The sequence below is a fragment of the Hemitrygon akajei genome, chromosome 27 (assembly GCF_048418815.1).
Source record: "Hemitrygon akajei chromosome 27, sHemAka1.3, whole genome shotgun sequence".
Classification (NCBI taxonomy): Eukaryota; Metazoa; Chordata; class Chondrichthyes; order Myliobatiformes; family Dasyatidae; genus Hemitrygon; species Hemitrygon akajei.
This window is the reverse complement of record NC_133150.1, coordinates 38,162,678-38,180,265: the sequence shown is the minus strand read 5'-3', so window position 1 is coordinate 38,180,265 and position 17,588 is coordinate 38,162,678. Positions and strand designations below refer to the sequence as shown.

Genomic DNA, 17,588 nt, shown 5'->3' with positions numbered 1-17,588 from the left:
ACAAAGTATACACACTGATAAATATTGTTCACTAGTTTATAAACAGGCATTACAACAACAAAAATTGCAGCATTGTAATTACAAAATGTACAGCAGACCTGCATTCCAGTAATCAGTTTGAAAGACATCTTTACACTCAGCTTCTGGGTTAGGAACTGGACACGTATCGAGAGATGAGCTGAAAGTAATGGAGGTGGCTGATGGGTATCAGATACGGAGTAGTTCGGGGCTGGGGTGGGAGGTGACGACAAGAGGTAGGAAGGTGATATTAACCACAATTACCTCAAGTGTAGACAGACCCATTTATGTTCCTGCTTCTCTTTACGATCTCCTTTGTCATTCTGTTGTGCTTGGAAAGGGGCAGGAGCTAATCAAGGAAAACAAGGGCCAGACAGAGTGGGCTCGTTTCCCTAATTTGTTCTGTTCAGTCAGGCTGCCTTTAAATGATAATGGCCAGTTCAGTGCTCCCTCACTCCTGCCTAACTTCACAAACAAAAATGTTTTTTTTTAAATATTAAAAAGGGACCATATTTGTCTATCATTTACAAATAGAACAGAGAGGATTGTGATATGAAGCTGTATTGTCACGGCAGGGCTGACTAATGCCGATACAAATTGCTTCTATTACATGGGCTATCCAATGTATAAAACTGTCACCCAAGACCCTCTCCAAATAGTTCGATGAAGCTGATTTTGTTGATGAAGGCGGCGTGAAGTGAGAGTTGACAGATGGGTCTGTAGACATTCATGACAGTATGAAATGGTAAAGTCACTGGAATTCTGGTGTTAAGCAGGTGGTCACACTGGGCATCACAAATGCATGCAAGTGCAGCATGTAGACTTTGTCTGACAGCATCACATCACACCAGCTCAAAATGGATGATGGCTTGGGAAAACTTCTAATGTACCACTCAAATGCCACACCTCTATTGTAGCCAAGCCAAGGTTACTATCATCCTGAAGAGTTGAGAAAATATTCCCCTCCCCCACCACAACTATTCAATAACTTCAGTGGGGGGTCATTCATCCAAATAACAGTAATACAGGCTTCCCATCTACTCAGAGTAGCAGGATAGTTCGGCTAAGGCCTACAGCTGGCTAAAATACAAACGCTCTGTAACACTGAAGGGAAGTCGCAGATTGATCAGAAATATCTATGTTTTTGCACTGCAAAACAATTTTTAAAAAAAAAAATGGCATGTAAGACAGCGATAATAAATCTGATTCTGAAATGCACATTGTGAGGTAACTAACATCGTAACTGGAAGATTCTGCAGATCCCAAGTAACACACACACACACAAGATGCTGAAGGAACTCAACAGATGAAGCAGCATCTATGGAGAAGAATCAATCAGGACCGAAGAGTGTCTGCTCATAACACTGACTGGTTACTCCTCTCCCTAGATACTGCCTGACCTGCTGAGTTCCTCCAGCATTTTGTATGCATTACAACGCACATTTCCCACTGGTGTTTTGTTGATGAGAGAGTGAGCTGTCAGACGATACAAGCTTTAGAGCAGAAGCAGTGTGTACTGCAAAGGACACCTCTCAACCTGTCACCACTGAAATAAGAGAAGATCCTGAATGGACTCAGCTGGTTAGGCAGCAACTGCTTTAGTGTGTCAGAGAGGAGCTGGCCAAACACTAGGCACTCAGGTTTGCTCCTGACCTCCGGTGGCAACTGCACTGAGCTTACTATGACTACATGGGTTTCCTCCCAGGGTCCCAGGGTCATTCCTGACCTCAGAGGGATTTACATACCCTTTCTGTGACTACTTGTGGGCTGGTAAGTTAATTGACCACTATGTATCGCCTCTTGTGTGCAGTGTAGTTGAGTGAGGGAAAGGAAGTTTCAGCTCAATAACCTTTCAGCCTTTTGCCCCTCCAGTCTCCATCTCTGCTAGAAACCAAAACCATCTGAAGAGTTGCCATCTCAGGACACAATATCATTACGTAGCAGTTCGAGTGTATACACAGTTTTAGCCAAACGTCTGCCTCCCCCCCCCCCCCCCACCCACCCTCCAGCAGCTAGCCATCTGTGTGTGCATGCTCTGCATCTATGGGTCACATGCGCCACCGACCCTCTTCACTTTCAGTCAACCCCACCCAGTGTCAGGGAGCTGGACGGGACAGTGCACGCACCGCCCGAGTTTCAAATCTCACGCCCGCTTGTTCTCACACACTTTATTAATAAAACTACAACAGATTTATTGACCCCTCATGCCTGGTGGCAGGGGTGGGATGTTGTTATTTCTGAAGCAGCTTCAGAGATTCCTGCCAGCCTTTGAGCTGCTGATGTTGCTGTCAGTCTAAACCTCCCTGTGATGAGGGTGGCAAAGGCTCAATAACCAATGTTCCTCGAAATAGTCAATGATCAAAAACACCACCACCCCTCCACACTGTGCACCATAACCCCCCTCCCACCCACTGCCACATTTTCAGATTACTCCTCAATTTGGTCCCCATTGAGAGCAAACAAGATCTGGAATGTGATTAAACTCTGGAATTTTATGGGGGCCATGACAGGGAAGCAATGGAGAAAAAAAAGGGGACTAGGGCTCAGAAGGACTGCGTTCGTCTTAGACCCCAGGCTCAAAGTGACATTCAAACTAAGAGAAGCCAAGACTCTGGGCACAGACCACCTGGCTGATTCTCCAGGGCCGTGCCCATAATGAGCACAGGTCAAGAACCTGGGGATGGGGTCTAGTTTGCAATCTCAAACTGCAGGGATTAGGCTCAATAAGTTGAAGAGGAAGTGAGGTTGTATACTGATAGGACCACCAAGGGGTGATTGTGCACCATGGCAATGGAACACCATTTCACACCGGAGTCTGAAGAGCAGTGACACAAGGCTTCATCTTGAAGTACTGGTTAAACCTCAGGACACTGTACCTGCAAGACAAAAAAGGAACATGTTACTGAGGTAGGCAGGAACATCAGTAGTTGTAGCTTTATCATCATTCAAGGGTAGAAGTGAAGGCATTCTATTTTGTTTGAAAGGATCAAGTGATGGTTTATGAAGAAAGATGTTAATGAAAGAATCCAGGATTTTCTTCTAGAGAATGGGACCAGTGATTATGTAATGTTACTTATGGCCTGAATATTTGTGTAATTAGGGCTGGGAAGCAATACTATCTGTACTTAGATGATCAGAATGTTTATTCTTTGCTCAGAAATTGAAAATGTGCAGAATGAAATTTAATAAACTGGGTAGGGAATATTGGTTCATGATGGGAGCTTCCAGCAAATTTTCAAATGGTGTTAGCCCCTAGGTACTTACCCTAAGAAATCGAAGTCTATTGTGGAATACTTTGCTTGAATCAATGCCCAGAACCCCCAGAAGAAATGAGATGCCTGAAAGCAAAAGCACTACTTTAAATTAATGTTCAATTGAGAATCTTTAAATTATTAGCACAGTCCTGTGCTTCTTTTTAGAGGGGTCTGGGTAGCACAGAGAATAGGATGGTTCAGAAAGGTTCAACATTGCTCTTGATGTGTGCTGGGGTATATGGTATTTGTTTGTATACTGGGTTGTCACAGGTATACCAACTGGATTCTCTACCATTCACAACCCTTAATCAAATTTACAGAAGCAACCTGAGATACTGACACCAAGAATGTCAGGAGGCTATTAAACAAGCTCCTGTTAAGATTTCCATATTGTTGCTAATATCACTGGCTTTGGAGCATACCAACTGACTTGAGATAAACTGATCAACCCAAGGAAGACTGGAGGGTGATAATTTATCAAAGGAATGAGTGACTTTAAAAATTAATAGTTTAATTACACAACTTAAAGTTAAGATGCAATCACTTTGGAAAAGAAATGGCGTGTTGACTTTTAATGCAAGGGGTTGGAATATGACAGCCAGGAAACCTTTGTTTGACTGTACAGGGTTGGTGAAAAAATTGTGAGTTTTGCTTGCAGATTTGGTCCCTGTATCATAGGGTATCTAAAAGCGGCACAGTGAAAACTCAGATCTCTGAGATCAGCCAGAAGACTGTGGGTCTGCACTCACTAGAGTTTAAAATTAGTAGCTCTGTGATTAAAAAAGAAAAGCACAAAACAATTGGGATAGACTGACATGAAGTTTTTTTTCTTCAAATGTCCAGAGTTTAGAACTAGAGGGCAGTGTCAGAAAGCAAGTCATTTGGTGTTGAGAAGGTTATAAATGCTCAGCAGTTGAGCTGTTCGCAATTTGAGGTTTATTTTTGACAAGGGAGCTGGAAATGTTCAAAGTACAAGGTCAATGGATTTACAGATGTTTTTGTTAGACAGCAGACAGAACAGCCTTGAGGATACACTACTGATTCTCAACATCTCAGACTTGTACGTGACCCGAGGAGCATGCTATTCCATCAATGATGCATTCATTAGACTCGGTCATTTCACAAGTTACTAAACTTCTAGTTTCAGTAGGCACTTCTTGTCAGTCCCCTTTTATTTCCAGAGAGGTGAAATAACACCAAAGGCCACAACATTTCAACACCTTCCAACTCAAGATTTAAAGTTCACATTTTTTTAAAAATAGAACAAACTCCAATTTATTGACACCATTTACCACAATATCACTGCCAATGATCTAAACTTTGCGTCAAATGTAATAGAGTAATTTCTTACTCTAGCCAGGTAATCCTTCAGTCTCTTCCTCCTTAACTATAATGGGAGATGTTAAATCGGTAACTCCTAATAGTCAACAGTTTTGTTTTAAATCTGCCCCCCTCCCCCAAATCCCATCAGCCTCACTCCCTCATCCATCGCTGCTTATCGTGGCAGTTCCATCTGTTAGGCAGAATTAACAGCAAACTAGATCTAGAGTGTGACTCATAATTGTTTTTTCAGCAATTGCAAGTGTGGTGGGGGTTGCAGCAGGAAAAACAATTACAAAAAGTCCTTTTGACCAAGTTTCAGACACACAACTGGAACACAAAATTAAAAAGAGAAAAACTCAGTCACCATCTTGGGGGGGGGGGGGGGCAACCGAACAGACTACAATCTAAACTTCTCCTGCATCAAACGGTTAAAGCTTTGTGGAACAGGACTGGTTTGACACGGTCCACTGCTAGATTTGCTAATCTGCCTTCTTTAGTGCCAGGCTTCTGATCAACAAGTTGCTGAAGGGAACACATCACAATGCCTAGTGATACAATTGTCTTCCCCAAACACTAAGAATGAGAACTGTGGAACAAAGCACAAAAGTTTCTAGCAACCTGTTACTGGAACAGCATGTCCAAGGTAGTTTCAAGTACAAGTCCTGCACTGTGGCTTCAGTTTTCATTCCATTTTAAATGCTACACTGAATATTTTTTAAAAATGATTTGCGGGTACAAACTCGAGATTACGGCAAGACACAGGAACAGAATTAGGCCACTTGGCCCATCGAGTCTGCTCTGCTATTCCATCATGGCAGATTCATTATCCCTCCCAACCTCATTCTCCTGCCTTCTTCACAGAACCTTTGACACCCTGACTAACCAAGAACCTATCACCCTCCATTTTAAATATACTCAATGACTTGGCCTCCAAAGCAGTCCATGGCAATGGATTGCAGATTCACCACCCTCTGGGCTAAAGAAATCATTCCTTATCTCCATTCTAAATGTATGTCTTTCTAGCTCTAGACCCTCACACCATGGGAAGAATCCTCTCCACATCCACTCTATCTACATCTTTCAATATTTGAAAAGTTTCAGTGATATCCCCCTCATTCTTCTAAATTCCAGTGAGTAGAGGCTCAGCGCTGTCAAACACTCCTCATAAGGAAACACCAATGCCCATGAAGGGGCATTTCTTTTGGTACTTGCACAGTTCATTATCTTTTGTGCACTGGTTGGTGCAGCCTTTTATTGATTCTCTTATGTTAATGGACTTACTGAGTATGCCCGCAAGAAAATAAATCTCAGGGTTGTATATGGTGACATATGCACTTTGATAATATACATACAAACACAGAAAAATAACAGCACAATACAGGCCCTTCGGCCCACAATGCTGTGCCGAACATGTACTTACTTTAGAAATTACTTAATGTTACCCATAGCCCTCCATTTTTCTAAGCTCCATGTACCTATCCAAGAGTCTTTTAAAAGACCCTATTGTATCTGCTTCCACCACCGTCACCAGCAGCCCATTCCACGCACTCAGCATTCTCTGCATAAAAAACTTACCCCTGACATCTCCTTTGTACTTACTTCTAAGCACCTTAAAACTTTGCCCTTTCATATTATTTTGAACTTTCATTCCCAGAATCAGTCTCGTGAATTCCTCTGGACCCTCCCGAATGCCAGCACATCTTTTCTTAGATGAGGAGCCCAAAACTGATCACCATACTCCCAAATGTGATTTGACTAACGTCTTATGAAGCCTCAGCATCACACCCTTGCTCTTACATTCTAGTCCTCTTGAAATAAATGCAAACATTCCTTCCAACCAACTCAACTAGCAAGTTAGCCTTTACGGAATCCTGCACAAGGAGTTCCAAGTCCCTTTGCACCTCTGATTTTTGAACTTTCAGTTTATAAAATAGTCTAGATCTTTATTGCTCTTCTGAAGTGCATGACCATACACTTCCCTAAGCTATATTCCATCTGTCACTTCTGTGCCCATTCAGCCAATCTGTCTAAGACCTTCCACAGACTCCCTGTTTTTCCTCAACATGACCTGCCACTCCACCCATCTCTGTATGGTCTACAAAGCTGGCAACAAAGCCATCAATTCCATCATGAAAATCATTGGTGTATAACGTGGGGAAAAAACAATCCCAATACAGATCCTTGTGGAACACCACTAGTCATTGGGTGCCAACCACAACAGGCCCCCTTTATTCAAACTCTTTCTAGAAATTCAGAGCAAAAAAACAAACACACACAATGCTAAAGGAACACAGCAGGTCGGGCTATATGAATGGAGGGGATTAAACAGACAATATGTTGGCCCAGCAAAGCATCGACTTTTTATTCCTTTTCATCGATGCTGCTTGACCTGCTGAGTTTTCTAGCATTTTGTGTTTTGATTTGTGGGCTGCATTAGATTCATAATATACATAGTATTAAATGAGATTCAATAAAAAATGGTGCCTCCCCACAACTTGCACTATTACCACTCTCTCCGAGCCTGATCTGCGGCAGCCCCCATGCATCCCATCAACTTGCTTTCGCTTTGCCTCATCCTTGGTGCCAGAGTTTCAGCATCCAGCCTCCAAGCACAGAATCCCTCCCAAATCCCATATGCTCTCTTAAACTGCACTGAATACAAAGGTTTTTATGAGGTGCCTCTCCACCCAAATTCCTGACTTGCTGTTCACTTTGTCTGACAACAATACTGTGTAATCCCTTATGGCATTTCTCATCCCACTCCCTGCAACAAAAGACTAATCCATATACTGTAGACTGCTGCAGAAAAACTGGAAAGAATTTTGTACGAACTTTCAACTGCATATGATGTGGTATCAGAATGTTGCTTTTCTCAGTACTATCAGTAAACATTTTTAAATAATGTACCGTTGCAGCTCCTTAGATCTTAAAGGAAATTACCTACTGACACTTACCAGCAAGCAATAACAAAATCCCTCAAAGTACAATAAGGCAAATCTCTATTTTTGAGAGGTTATGCCATTTGGAACATCCCAAAGGAAGTAACCTGGACTGAATGTATTGGCACTTGCAATGAAGCTGCACCCCTTCTGTAATGAACAGAAAAGTCCACCTAGATCTAAGTCTCCAAGTGGGGCATGACGTCAAAACCTTTCGACTCAGATAACAAATGCCACTGGCTGCAACAAGCTCGGTAATTTTCAACTTTGGCTAAGAAATATTTCTCCCATTCAAATACACCAGAGACGGCAGATGCTGGAATCTGGAGCAAAATCAAACAACCACCTGTTGAAGGAACTCAGTGGGCCAGGCAGCATCTGTGGAGGCAGAGGGAGAACTGACATTCTGACTTCCTTCCTTTGCAGTCCTGGTCTCAGCCTGAAATGTTGATTGTTTATTCCCATTCATAAATGCTGCCTGACCCGCTGAGTTCCTCCAACAGGCATTGTCTGTATTGCTCTAGACTTCCAGCATCTGCAGTACCTCTTGAAGCTGACTTTCCTTTTCTCTACACTCTGCTTCCTGATGCAGAGTCTCAACACCAAATGTTGACTCCACAGATGCTGTTCAACCTGCAAGTTCCTCCAGGTTCTTGTTCCCCCCTCCCCACTGCTTCTATTCAATTGGTTTCCACCACAAGGCATAGGAGCAGAATTAGGCCATAGAATCTGCTCCGCCATTTCATCATGGCTGATCCAATTTTCAGCTCAGCTCCAATTGTTACGAATGTGCCACAACTCTGAGGGGCCGAAGGGTACAAAGTCGCCCCCTCCTTTTTGAGAATCGCAAGATCGCTATTAATTCGGGTCTGGGACCCAGGAAATGAGAGAGAATCCACAAGGTTTGGAATGTGTCCTGGCCTCAGCGAAACAAAGCCACTGATAACAGCCATTGTCTCTTGGAGACGGAATTGTGTATTGAGTACTGTACTATTCATTGAAGCCCTCAGGGGACGACCAGAGTGGGCTGGTTGAGGGATTGCATCATCCCAACCTGATTGACATCTGAGACCCCGTGAGTAAGGATAAAAGAGGGTCTGGGGAACACATTTAATAGCGACAGCCAGTGGGGGGCTCATGTGCGTCCTTCCCTTGCCTGGGATTGGCGGGCTCGCCACGGAAGAACGGCTTAGCTAAAGAAGAGGCCACAAGTGAATGGCCACACCAACGAGACTCCGACGGATCGAAATCATAAAAGGAATCGGCAAGTTTCTAAAAATCTCTCTCTCTCTCTCTCTCCAACCATTGCAAACCCAGCGGTCCCCAAAGGCTGCAGCCTGCATGAACTGAGTGACTTTTATATTTCCATCGGACAATACATTATCCCCTAGACAACGATAGAGCTTATTTCTTATTGATTATTATTATACCCGCACTTTTAGATTTAGTATTGACGAAGTATATTATCTGTATGGTTGCATTGATATTATTTCTGTGTATTTTTACTAATAAATACTGTTAAAAATAGTACCATCAGACTTCAACGGACCTCTCTATCTTTGCTGGTAAGTGACCCAGTTACGGGGTTCGTAACACAATCTTCTGCCTTCTCTCCCCATATCCCTTCACGCCCTGACCAATCAAGAATCTATCAACCTCTGCCTTAAATATATGTGAAGACTTAGCCTCCACAACTGCCTGTGGCAAAGAATTCCACAGATTCACACTCTGGCTAAAGAAATTCCTCATCTCCGTTCTAAAAGGTTGACCCTCTGAGGCAGTGTCGTCTGGTCCTCATTTCTCCCACCATAGGAAACATCCTCTCCCCATCCACTCTACTAAGGCATTTCAACATTCAATAGGTTTCAATAAGTTCACCCCTTATTCTTAGTGAATACAGGCCTAGAGCCACCACTCTTCATATGACATGCCATTCAATCCTGGAATCATTTTCACAAATCTCCTTTGAACCCTCTCCAGTTTCAGCACATCTTTTCTATGATAAGCAGCCCAAACCTGGTCACAATACTCCAACTGAAGCCTCACCGGTGCTTCATAAAGTTTCAACAGTACATCCTTATTTTTAAATTCCAGTCCTCTCGAAATGAATGCTAACTTCGCATTTGCCTTCCTCACCACAGACTCAACCTGTAAATTAACTTTTAGGGAATCCTGCACAGGACTCACCTTAGTTTTTTCTATTTCTCTCCATTTAGAAAATAGTCAACCCTTCCATCTTTGATCATAGTATATGATCATACACTTTACAACACTGTATTCCATCTGCCAGTTCTTTATCCAGTCTCCTGATCTGTCCAAGTCCTTCTATAGCCCCTCTACTTCCTCAAAACTACATACCCCTCCACCTATCTTCATATCATCTGCAAACTTCTCAACAAATCCACCAATCCATCATCCAAATCAACGACATATAACATAAAAGTAATCAGTACCAATACAGAACCCTGTGGAGCACCACTACTCACTGTCAGCCAGACAGAAAGGCTCCCTCTATTCCTACTCTTTGCCTCTTGCCAATCACCCCTCTACCCCTGCTAGATTGTTTCCTGTAATACCATGGGCTTTTAACTTGTCAAAGGCCTTCTGAAAATCCAAGTTCACATCAACTGATTTTCCTTTGTCTATCTTGCTTGTTGTTTCTTCAAAGATTTCCAACAGATATATCAGGCAAGACTCTCTCTCGAGGAAACAATGCTGACTACGGCCTTGTTTAATCACGTGCCTCCAAGTCACTGAGATCTCATCCTTAATAATCGACTCTAACATCCTCCCAACCATTAAGATCAGACTAACTGTTACCTTTCTGCTGCTCTCCCCTTTCTTCAAGAGGAGAGGGACATTTGCAATTTTCCAGTCTTTCAGAACCATTCCGTAATCTAGTGATTCTTGAAAGATCATTACTAATATCTCCACAATCTCTTCAGCCACTTCTTTCAGAGCTCTGGTGTGTACACCATCTGGTCCAGGTGACTTACCTATCTTCAGATCTTTCAGTTTCCCAAGCACCTTCTCCTTAGTAATAGCAGCTGCACTCATGTCTGCCTCCTGACACTCAAATTTCTACCTCTCCAGTATCATCTTCCAGCAGTCCAACATCCACTCTCACCTCTCTTTCAATCTTTATATATCTGAATAAATTTTCTCTAGTTATGGTAACTTCATATACTTCATGCCCCCTGACACCTGGTACTTCCACCATATTACTAGTGTCTTCCACAGTGAAGACTGATGCAAAATACTTATTCAGTTTGTCCACTATTTCCTTGTCCCCCATTATGTCCTCTCCAGCATCGTTTCCCAATGGTCCAATATCCACTCCCACCTCTTTTACATGATGTATCTGAAGAAACTTTCGGTATCCTCTAATATTATTGGCTAGCTAAGATTAGCTCCACCTGTACCTTCTTAATGACTTTATTTGCTGCCTTCTGTTGGTTTTTAAAAGCTTCCCAGTCCTCTAACTTCCCATTAATCTTTGCTCTATTATATGTCCTCTTTGGCTTTTATGTTGGCTTCAACTTCTCATTAGCCTCGGTAATATCATTTTGCCTTTAGAATTAATCCTCTTTGGGATGGGATGCATACATCCTGTACCTCCAAGTTGCTTCCAGAAATTCCAGCCATTGCTGCTCTGCCATCATCCTTGCTAGTGTTCTTTTCAAATGAATTCTGACCAACTCCTCTGGCATGCCTCTTTAACTCCCTTGACTCCACTGTAATACGATACATATGACTTCAGCTTTTCCTTCTCAAATTTCAGGGCGAATTCAATCATATCGTGATCACTTACCTCCAAGGGTTCTTTTACCTTAAGGTCTCTAATCAATTCTGGTTTATTACACAACACCCAAGCAGAACAGCAGATCCTCTAGTGCACTCAACCACGAGTTGCTCTAAAAAGTCATCTTGTAGACACTCTAGAAATTCTCCTTCAGTACCAACCTGATTTCCTGCCCCCCCAAATCTACCTGCATGTTGAAGACCCCCATGACAAATGCATTGCCCGTTAGGCATGCATTTTCTATCTCCTGTTGTGATATGTAGGCCACATCCTTACTACTGTTTGGAGGTTTGTAGATAACTCCCATCAGGGTCTTTCTACCCTTGCAGTTCCTTTGCTCTATCCACATTAGTTCAACCCCTTCCCAGCCCATGTCTCTCCTTTCTAATGATTTGATTTCATTTTTTTCCAGCAGAGAAACACCACCTCCTCTGGCTTCCTGCCTATCCTTTCAATACAATGTGTATCCGTGGACATCAAGTTCCAAGCTATTATCTTTCAGCCATAATTCAGTAATACCAATCTGCAACTGTACTGCAAGTTCATCTACCTCATTCCGTATACTACACACATTCAGATACAGCTTCAGTCCTGTATTCACCCTTTGATTTTGTCTGCCTTTTACATTGCACTTCATCCTGTTGACTGTAATTTTGTCCTATCAACAGTCTCTCCTCACTACACATAGCTGCTTACAAACAGGCAATCTCATCTTCAGCACTATTATCCACCTTTCATACTTGCATTGAAATACAGGCAGCTCAGGACACTAGTCAAACCATGCTCAATCTTTTGATTCCTAACTTTATCTGAGGTCTTACCAACATCTGCCTCTGCAACCTCTATAACTGTTCTGGCACTCTGGCTCCCACCCCCTGCAACTCTAGTATAAACTCCACTGCACAGCATTAACAAACCTTCCCACAAGGATATTAGTCCCACTCTAGTTCCGGTACAAACTGTCCCTTCTGTACAGGTCCCACCTTCCCTGGAAGAGAGCCCAATGATCCACAAATCTTATGCCCTCCTCCTACACCAACTCCTTAGCCACATATTAAGCTATATAACCTTCCTAGTTCTGGCCTCACTAGCATGTGGCCCAGGCAGCAATCCTGTGATCACAACCCACACGTCCTGCCCTTTAACTGAGCACCCAACTCCCCTGCAGAACCTCGTCACTCGTCCTACCTTTGTCTGTTCAGCCTCCCACTCAAGAATGCGGAGGACTCGATCGGATATATCTTGGACCCCAGCAGCCGGGATGCAACATACCATCTGGGAATCTCGTTCTCGCCCACAGAACCTCCTTCCATTCCCCTAATGAATTCTCTATCACCACAGCGTGCCTCTTCCCCCCAAGTCAGAGTCAGTGCCAATGACATGAATATTGTGGCTTTCTTCTGCTAGGTCATCCCAGCCAACAGATTCCAAAGTGATTTCCCGTTGAGGGGTTTGGCCACAGAGGTACTCTGCACTGGCTCCTTAATCCCTTTCCCATTCCCAACTGTCACCCAGTTTCCAGTGTCCTGCACCTTGGGTGTAACTACTTCTCTACACCCCCCTCAGCCTCCCAAATGATCTGGAGTTCATCCAGATCCAACTCTACCTCCTGAACTCAGTTTGATAGAAGCTGCAGCTGCATGCATTTCTCACTGTTGTTGTTGTCATCGTCAGGGAAACGGGAGGTCTCTCTGCCTTCCCGCAACAGGAGCATCTCTACTGTCCTAGCTGAGCAGATATAAAGAGAAGTGGAGGGCAGGGGGAACAACCTGAGCCTTTCCTTTGCTTTCTCTGACTGAAACCTCCCTTTTGTCAAAGCTTTGAAGAGCTAAAGCCTCAAGATCACCACACAGACGATGGTTGCTGTGCTTGCCCCGCCTTCCTTTAATTTGCTCTTACTAATCAATCCCAAATGCTGATCAGTCGCTGGTTAAAGCTCTTTCGCTGCCGTGATACACTGCTGCATTTTATCCCCTGGCAGTGGATGATTGAACTCCCCTCTCCAAACTTTTGACATCCAGATCGGCTACTGGTCGACGCTGCTTTACTTAGTAAAATCTCTGTATTATAATACTTTGATACGAGGCAAGTTTGATGCAAAACATGGAAGCCAGGGCATTCAATTTCTTGAAATTAAGCATAACCTGGAATAAAAGATATCACAAAGAAAATCCCACTGGATTCTCAAATGTCTATTTGCATTCTTATCCCGTTTTACCTGTTTGCAATTCTAGAACCAATGTTCAAATTTCAAAGTAAATTTATTATCAAAGTACATATATGTCACCATGATCAACCCCAAGATTTATTTTCTGGTGGGCATACTCAATAAATACAATAACCACAATAAAAATCAATAAAAGACCACACCAAAAGGGTGGACAACCAGTGCGCAAATACATAAAGGAGGAGATTAATAATAATAATAAATAAATAAGTCAATAAATAGAGAACGTGAGATAAGAGTTCTTGAAAGTTAGTCCATAGGTTGTGGGAACAGTTCAGTGATGGGGCAAGTGAAGTTATCCTCTCTGGTTCAGAAGCCTGATAACTGAGGGTTAATAACTGTTCATGAACTTGGTAGTCCCGAAGCTCCTGTATCTACTTCCTGATGGCAGCAGCGAAAAGACAGCCTGACTGGGTGCTGGAGTGTCCTTAATGATAGCTGTTTCTTTCCTGCAACAAAGCTCCAGGAAGAGGTGTTCAATGGTGTGGAGAGCTTTACCCATGATGCACTGGGCTGTATACACTAATTTTGTGGGATTTTCTGTTTAAGGGCATTGGTTTTTCCATTCTGGGTTGTGATGTAGCTAGTTAATATACTCTCCACCACACATCTATAGACGTTTTCAAAGTTATAATAGTGTGTTTGATTCTTAAGTGCCCACCATTCCAATTAATTTGAAAACAAATATTAGTGTTGCCAAAGTTCACGTACTATGAATAAAGGAATGTTTCCTAAAAAGGAAGATTCTGAAGAATAATTACTGATGATAAAAGCGCAGAAACCAATTTCCTAAGCAAGAGAAAATCTGCTGATGCTGGAAATCCAAGCAACATACACAAAATGCTGGAGGAACTCAGAAGGCCAAGCAGCATCTGTGAAAGAGTAAACAGTTGATGTTCCAGGCCAAGACACTCCAGGACGACTTCAAGTCCTGAAGGGTCTCGGCCCAAATCGTCAACTGTATTCTTTTCCATAGATGCTGCCTGACCTGCCAAACTGCTCCACAATTTGTGTGTTGTTTGAAACGAATTTCCCAATGGGATGGACCTACAAAGAGCAATGGGATAACTGACCATTCAAATGTTTGAGCTAAGTACATATAATTAATTCCTAGGAAACACTGCTCCTCTTTATTTGATGCCATTGGTGTTTACATTTACTTGAAAGGTCACACAGATGGTGAAATATAGCCTTCAGTTAGATGGAGGAAAATGGTCTTAACTCCCACAGTGCAGCACTGTTCTAAACCGAGCCAGGATAATTCTGGAGTGAATCAGGAACAAGAATGTCATATCCAAGACAAAAATCAGTACTGTATGCTTCGTTCTAAATATCAAAGTGTAAATGATTTGGTTTCAAACATTAATGGCTGAAAATACTCCTGTGAAAAGGGATTTCTTCCACTGCCATATGTTTATCTCCATGATATAAAATATCTCTTACAATTTACTTTAGGACCAGTTTCAGCTCACACCATCAGTGTACACCGGCTTACAGTTTACCAAGATATTGATTTTAAAACTCTTATTTTCAACCCCCACCCCCAGCTCTGTCATTAAAGCTCTATAACCCTCCAGTATCTTGTGTGATATCATTTCTGACCTCTTGTCTACCCCCAAATCTTAATGCTGCACTACATTCAGCGGCCACTTTTGTAGGTACCTATTGAACCCAATAACGAGGTCAATGAGCGTATGTTCATGGTCTTCTGTGGTTGTAGCCCATCCATTTCAAGGTTCAACCTGTTGTGCATTCAGAGATGCTCTTCTCCACACCACAGTAGTAACACATGGTTATTTCAATTACTGTTGTGTTGCTATCAGCTTGAACCAGTTTAGCTATTCTCTCACTAACAAGGCATTTTTACCCACAGAAATGCCACTTGTTTTTTGTAAAATCTAGAGAATGTTGTGCATGAAAATCTCAGGAGATCAGCAATTTCTCAGATACTCAAACCACCCCATCTGGCACCAACAATCATGCCACAAAGTCACTAAGCTCACAGTCTTACCTCTTGATCATGTCTGCTTGCTTTTATGCACTGAGTTGCTGCCATATAATTGGCTGATTAGACATCTGCATTAACAAGCAGGTGTACCTAACAGAGTGCTTTCACTTGCCTAAGTCTCAAGTTCTGGAATTCCCTGTTCAACACCTCTCCTTCAATCAATACCATCAAAATAAATTGTAATATATTCAACTTGCATTAACCATTGGCTATACTGTTATTGATTAAAACAAAGGTTTATGCTTCAAAGTAATGGATGAAATTACTCTTCAAAGAGAGGAGAACTGGAACATAAAGCACTCAGATTCTTTGTAATCATAAATAGGGTACAATTGCTAAGCCAATGGATAGTATGTTTTATTAAAATACAATCAGCATGTTTTAACGAGAGAAAGGATTAAGTTTCTGTCTGTGAAGAAACTAAGGCAGAGTTACATAGTTCCTTCCTCAATGAGATAATGCTATGGGACAGGATAGATTAGGATATGGCATAAAGCAGATTGGGGGAATACGATGAACAGGGTTGTTGAGACTCATTAGTTCCTGATTTGGGTTCACACCGTGTACTTACCAAGGAGAATTTGTTGACTTGTACATAAAGGGTATGCACTTCATTGTCAGTTACCTCGCCTCCCTTCTTGGTAAATTGTTTACACGCTTCCAAGTAGGTTCTCAGCCACTGCATCTGCAAGGACTCATCTGGGTACAAAGAGTAGTCTACCTCATTCACCCCTAGCACAGAAAGAGGCGCATTATAATTATTTGCTCAACTCACATACCAGAAATACAATAAATCCATGCTCAAAATGATCAGCCACACTTTTTTCTCAGTCTTGCTTTAGAAATGCAAAACAACTGCAGCACAAAACACCCAGTCACAAGTTCTACAATATGAAACACTACGGTTATTGACAAGCCATGAATTTTATTTAGCATCGTTGCCGTTCTTTCAGAATTCTCTGAGGAAGTTGCAGTAAGGCAAAAGATAAAGCAAGGATAGCCTGGGGCAGTTGTAGTCAGACACCTCTGCCTACTATAGTTAAGATAAGCTTGGGTGACTGTGACAGTGTAGTCAAGCCAAACAAGTGAGGCCTCTGTACTGTAACTTTTCCAGAAAGGTCTTCCTCAAACATAGCATCCCTTTACAGAACAGGGGGTGCCAAAGACAGACAAGTTAACAGAAGGATATGAAACATACCCAACATCCAAGACTCTATTGCCTTTACTAACTTCAAATTATCAGCTATACGCTCAAACTTTCAATTGACTTTAACACACTGCTGTGAATGGCGACTGATCTTGCAATTAAGGTATTCAAACATATACAATTTACAATGATCATGATCCGTAACTGATAAGCCAATTCTGTTTAAAAATAAATAGTTTTCTGTTCAGGCTTCAGAGCAGTGCGGTTACGGGGGGTTCATGCTGTTCTCCTTATGCACAAGTAAAATAAAGAATGCTTGAGTCATAAGGGTGCATGTGTTCTGAGCCCAGTTAAATTGTGTGAGGAAACTGGACTAAGGTGGTCAGAGGCACTTCCAGTGGCTCTTAAGATAATGCACTGCACTCCAAACCGTGCAAAGGAACTATCTCTGCATGAGGTAGCAGTGGGATGTCCATGTGTTTGCCAGTCACTCCTCCCTTTTCAGTAAAAGAGATGGACATCCATACTGTGAGTGAAAACGTGTTAAATTATTGTGTGGCATTAATGTGAACGCAAAGGTCTCAATCACCAGGTATCAACAGCCCAAAAAGTCATGAAAATGGCAGAGTGCCACACCTACCAACCTGAAGATTGACTACTGGTGAGAGCCTACCAATGTAAGAACTGCTTGGAGCCCCACTGGGAACATCCATTCAAAGCGTTGCTGACCACATACACTGCTTTAAAGGTTCAAAGAAAGCCAATGTGGATACACACCTTGCAAGTTAAGCCAGCAGGAAACAAGTGGCCAGAAGAACCATGATAAGGAATGGTGGACTGAACTCTTGATCTTTGCTACTTGCCATCTAT

The 17,588-nt window shown here is 42.4% G+C and overlaps 1 protein-coding gene across 3 annotated transcripts in view; it reads right to left on the bottom strand.

Moving 5' to 3' along the window:
- Positions 1-2,026: 2,026 nt before the first annotated feature.
- The window catches only part of etnk2 (ethanolamine kinase 2), a 73,010-nt gene continuing 57,448 nt past the window's right edge, over positions 2,027-17,588 (bottom strand). The window contains exons 6-8 of one of the 3 annotated variants that reach the window (XM_073030683.1): positions 16,143-16,303; positions 3,283-3,371; positions 2,027-2,894 (exon numbers count right to left, since the gene is read on the bottom strand). In XM_073030683.1, the coding sequence (XP_072886784.1) occupies positions 2,822-2,894; positions 3,283-3,371; positions 16,143-16,303 (323 nt within the window). In that variant the 3' untranslated portion in view covers positions 2,027-2,821. The remainder of the gene's footprint in view (positions 2,895-3,282; positions 3,372-16,142; positions 16,304-17,588) is intronic. The other 2 variants (XM_073030684.1, XM_073030685.1) reach the window with 2 other exon arrangements.